Below are 4,787 nucleotides of genomic sequence, written 5' to 3'. Positions count from 1 at the left end.
TTAAGTTATTTGCTATAAGCTTTCGATACATAGTTACCTAGTCCTTATGACCATGAGATCATGTAAATCACTTATACCGGAAAGGTACTTTGATTACACCAAACACCACTGCGTAAATGGGTGGCTATAAAGGTGGGATTAAGTATCCGGAAAGTATAAGTTGAGGCATATGGATCAACAGTGGGATTTGTCCATTCCGATGACGGATAGATATACTCTGGGCCCTCTCGGTGGAATGTCGTCTAATGTCTTGCAAGCATATGAATGAGTTCATAAGAGACCACATACCACGGTACGAGTAAAGAGTACTTGTCAGGAGATGAGGTTGAACAAGGTATAGAGTGATACCGAAGATCAAACCTCGGACAAGTAAAATATCGCGTGACAAAGGGAATTGGTATTGTATGTGAATGGTTCATTCGATCACTAAAGTCATCGTTGAATATGTGGGAGCCATTATGGATCTCCAGATCCCGCTATTGGTTATTGGTCGGAGTGAGTACTCAACCATGTCCGCATAGTTCACGAACCGTAGGGTGACACACTTAAAGTTGGATGTTGAAATGGTAGTACTTGAATAAGGAATGGAGTTCGAATATTTGTTCGGAGTCCCGGATGAGATCCCGGAAATCACGAGGAGTTCCGGAATGGTCCGGAGAATAAGATTCATATATAGGAAGTCATATTCCAAGTTTGGAAATGATCCGGTGCATTTATGGCAGGTTCTAGAAGGTTCTAGAAAAGTCCGGAAGAATGGCACTTTAGAAAGTGGAGTCCCGAAGAGACTCCACTAGCATGGCCGGCCAGCCCTAAAGGGAAGAGTCCCAGGTGGACTCCACCTAAAGGTGGCCGGCCACCCCACCTCAAGGAAAGGTGGGAGTCCCACCTTGGGTAGGACTCCCTCCTTGAGTAGGTTTCCCACATATGGGAGGTTTTAGTGTTGGGGTCTTATTCGAAGACTTGGACTAGAACTCTTGGGGCTTCCACCTATATAATGAGGGGCATAGGAGAGGGGGCTGACCACTTCAAGCCTCAGCCTTGGCCGCACCACCTAGGGCTGCCCTTGGCCGGTGCCCTAGCCTCCCCCTCTCTCCTCAAACCCTAGCGGTATCTCTCCTCCACCACATCCCGCACGCTTAAGCGAAGCTCCGCCGGATTTCTCCACCACCACCGACACCACGCCGTCGTGCTGTCGGATTCAAGAGGAGCTACTACTTCCGCTGCCTGCTGGAACGGGGAGGTGGATGTCGTCTTCATCAACAACCGAATGTGTGACCGAGTACGGAGGTGCTGCCCGTTCGTGGCGCCGGAAGCGATCGTGATCAAGATCTTCTACGCGCTTTTGCAAGCGGCAAGTGAACGTCTACCGCAGCAACAAGAGCCTACTCTTGTAGGCTTTGGAATCTCTTCAAGGGTGAGACTCGATAAACCCCTCGTTGCTACCGTCTTCTAGATTGCATCTTGGCTTGGATTGCGTGTTCGCGGTAGGAAATTTTTTGTTTTCTATGCAACAAATCCCTACAGCGGCGGCCCAAGGCGGGCAAGCGGCCAGGCGCGGGAGCTAGGCCGGGGGATTGGTGCGGTGGCGGCCTGGTAAGAGTTGGCTGGTTGGGTGGAGATGGTGTGGAAGGAAGAAGGTAACGGGCCGGCCGTTACTACCGGCCCAGTACCGGTCCGGTACCGGCCAGGGCTCCTGGGCTTGCAGATGCCCTGCCGGTACTGCGCACGGTAGTACCGCCCAGTTTTCCTTTTTCTATTTAAACTGCAAAACTGTAAATGCAATATCTTGAGCTAAGAAACTCGGAATGCAGCGAAACCAATTTTGCTAGAAAGAGGGCGACAAGAGCTACCTCTACACAAGGTGAAAACATGAAAAAAAGTGGATGATGATTTTCTTATGGTCATAGAGGTGTAACCTCTCAGTATGGTATATCGGGAAAATCATCACCCTCGCACATGCAACATGCGATGCATCCGGAATCCGTTTCCGATGAGCTAGAGCTTGTCATGAGAATGAACACAAGCTATCGAACATCTCATGGATAAGAACCAAGAACAACCAAGAAACACGATGCTATGCATGCAAGGTTTGAGCTCTCTCCGATGATGCGACCCACTATCCTATCGAGCATAAACCTTGTCCTTGCGCGTTCCACTCGAGTCAGCAAGCTCCGTCTTCCTCCCTCTTCAACCTTGTACATGCCACCGTCTTCTTCCAACATACACGTCACCGTCTTCATCCATGTTCTACGCACACCACCGTCTTCATCCATGTTCTACGCCGTCTTCATCCCTCTTCATCTTCTACACCGTCTTCATCCATCCTCTACATCGAACTCGATCTTCTTCATTGCAACCTTGAGACCAACATATGGCTATGGACACGACCTAAGATAGATTCTCAATACAACTGTTAGTCCACGTCATCAAATACCAAAACCACACATGGGGGCTACATGTTCTTTCAGCCTCAGAAACCTCCTCCTCCGTGAACTTTGTTGTGAGCATCACGTTCTCCTCCCTAGACACTTGAGGGATAGCAGAATGTGTATCATGATACAGCGAGAAATTATTCTGGACCGGCGCCCCAAATAACTTCTTGTAATACTCTGAAATAAACACTTTTAGATTTTCATCACCGACTATTGTCCCCTCGTCTTGCTCCAACTAGAAATTTTTTTCCTATGTTTTCCGTTTGCAATAAGATGGAAATATTTCGTATTATTACCACCTTCTTGTACATGTTTAACATTAGCTCTTTGTGCCCATTTGGTTATTCTTCCTGTCTTAATTTCAATATTTGTTTATTTGCGTCTCGCAACCTTCCGCTCTCCGAGGTATTAAGAGGCGATGTTTCACTGTTCTATCGAGCTTCTGTATAGATCGATGAATTTATAGTGGCGGCCCTTCCCTGCTTCAAGAGGCACTTGCTTAGTTTTGTCTTGTTTTTTTCTCTCTGAATATTTCGGGGTTTAACCGTTTTAGTGGTCGTCTGTGGGAGTGTCTGTGTGTGCGTGCGATAACAGGCAATTTTCTGAATGTTTCGGGTTTAAGCGGTCTTCTACTGGTCTCTCAAAATCTGGGTTTATTATAGTTTCTCCTTTTGTAATACATTCTCAGTGGTAACACGTAGTTTACACAATCATGTTCCTTCCGTGACACTCTGAATGTTCCTTCCGTGACACTCTTAATGTCGGATCCACGACAACCTCTATTTCTAGCCTGAAATCTCCACGATGCAAAGTTAGCTGTGCAGCTTCAGTCTGACCAGGACATTGGGCATCAAACTTATCAAAGAAACAAAACAAACAATGCAGCAAAAGAAGACAAAAACCCACCTAGCTATTGCCCCCCAAATGAGAGCATATACCGATGAGAACAACGTCAAATTGTTGCCGGTCTAACCTACGAAATAACCAAGCGACGATCGAGCCTCTCATTCTCAGACCACCCGCCACTATCTTCATGGACCTCACGGGGACAATGGACGAGGTGCACCCCGCGCGCGTGGCGGCGGCGGCAGCGGCGGCGCTTGCATCCACCATGCCGCCGCCCGTTGATGATCTCGAGGCGCTCCGGGCGGAGCTGGCCGCGGCCAAGAGCCGCCTCGCCGCGACGGCCGCCGAGATACCGGCACTCAAATCGCTCATCGAGTCCACGAACGGTGCCATCATCGCGAGGCAGGAGGAGGAGGGCAGGAAGCAGGCTGTGGTGGACGAGCTCCGCCGGATCGCCGACAGTGGCCGCGACGAGCTCCGGCGGATCCTGCTGGAGCTGGCCGCGGCGCGCGGCGCCAAGGACGCGCTGGAGCGCCGGGTGCTCGTCCGTCGCCAGGCGGCGCGCGCGCTGCAGCTCGCCGAGCGCGCCATCGCGGCGGAGACCCACGCGCTAACGTGGTCCGCGGCCGCGGCGGCCGAGCAGCTCGCCGCACGTTCCGCGGGAAGAGACGGCGACGACGACGAAGACGAAAGCGCCCACCACGACGTCGTGGCGGTGTCAGCGCGGAGGTACGAGGAGCTGCGGCTGAGAGTGGAGGACGAGGAGAGGAAGGCGGACGCGCGCGTGGAAGAGGCCGAGGCGCAGCGCCGCGCGGCGAAGGCGCGACGGGCCGCGGCCGTGACGAGACTGGAGGTGGCGCGCGGCAAGAAGCGGGAGGCGGCCCAAGACGCACGCCGCCGTGACGACGTGGACCACCGGCGCGGTAAGACGGTGACCGGGAAGGGGCACGATGTGAAGAGCCGGGGCTGGAGGGTGTGCCTCGTCGTGAAGAAGAAGCTGGGCGGCTTGTGCAACGTACCAAAAGCTTGAAGCGCGCGCTCGTTCTTGAGACATACAGTACATGCTATATAATATGGAGGTTTTGCATCTAGCGTGCACCACCAACAATATGTTACGTTCTGTTGTTGCTCTTTTTTGTTCCGGCCTTGGTTGGTCGGCACCCTCGAATCATGCAAGCTGTGAGATTTGCAGAATCATATGCATCGTGTCCTAGACTCCTAGACCGGCCACTCAGGAATAAATATGCATGAACGTCGCGCGCGAGATCCATGTAATATGATATAGCAGAATATTTAGAGCAATTCCAATAGTGTAGTCGGTTGTTGGCTACGAGCAAGATGCCATGTCATCTATAGTCAACTTGTAGCCAACAAGTACAATAGTTAGCTATAAAAATGCACTACTTTCTCAATGGATGACCCACATTTCATTGACACAACTTGCCTAGGAGCAGGTGCTAGAGCTAGCTCTTGCATAAGAGCAAACTTACACTCTCTCTCCTCTTCTCT

At 51.3% G+C, this 4,787-nt stretch overlaps 1 protein-coding gene across 1 annotated transcript; it reads left to right on the top strand.

The window, feature by feature from the left end:
* The first annotated feature begins 3,276 nt into the window (after positions 1 to 3,276).
* On the top strand, positions 3,277 to 4,475 carry LOC127328575 (uncharacterized). The gene has a single exon (XM_051355167.2). It carries the CDS (start codon positions 3,373 to 3,375, stop codon positions 4,306 to 4,308), a length of 936 nt encoding a protein of 311 aa, XP_051211127.2. The 5' UTR covers positions 3,277 to 3,372; the 3' UTR covers positions 4,309 to 4,475.
* The last annotated feature ends 312 nt before the right edge of the window (positions 4,476 to 4,787 follow it).

Source organism: Lolium perenne, chromosome 2 (genome assembly GCF_019359855.2).
Source record: "Lolium perenne isolate Kyuss_39 chromosome 2, Kyuss_2.0, whole genome shotgun sequence".
In the NCBI taxonomy this organism is placed as follows: Eukaryota; Viridiplantae; Streptophyta; class Magnoliopsida; order Poales; family Poaceae; genus Lolium; species Lolium perenne.
Note: the sequence above shows the minus strand (reverse complement) of the source record. Positions and strands in the feature narration are given on the sequence as shown.

Excerpts from the sequence above, each read along its gene's own strand:
- LOC127328575 (XM_051355167.2), top strand. The coding sequence starts at position 3,373 with ATGAGAACAACGTCAAATTGTTGCCGGTCTAACCTACGAAATAACCAA.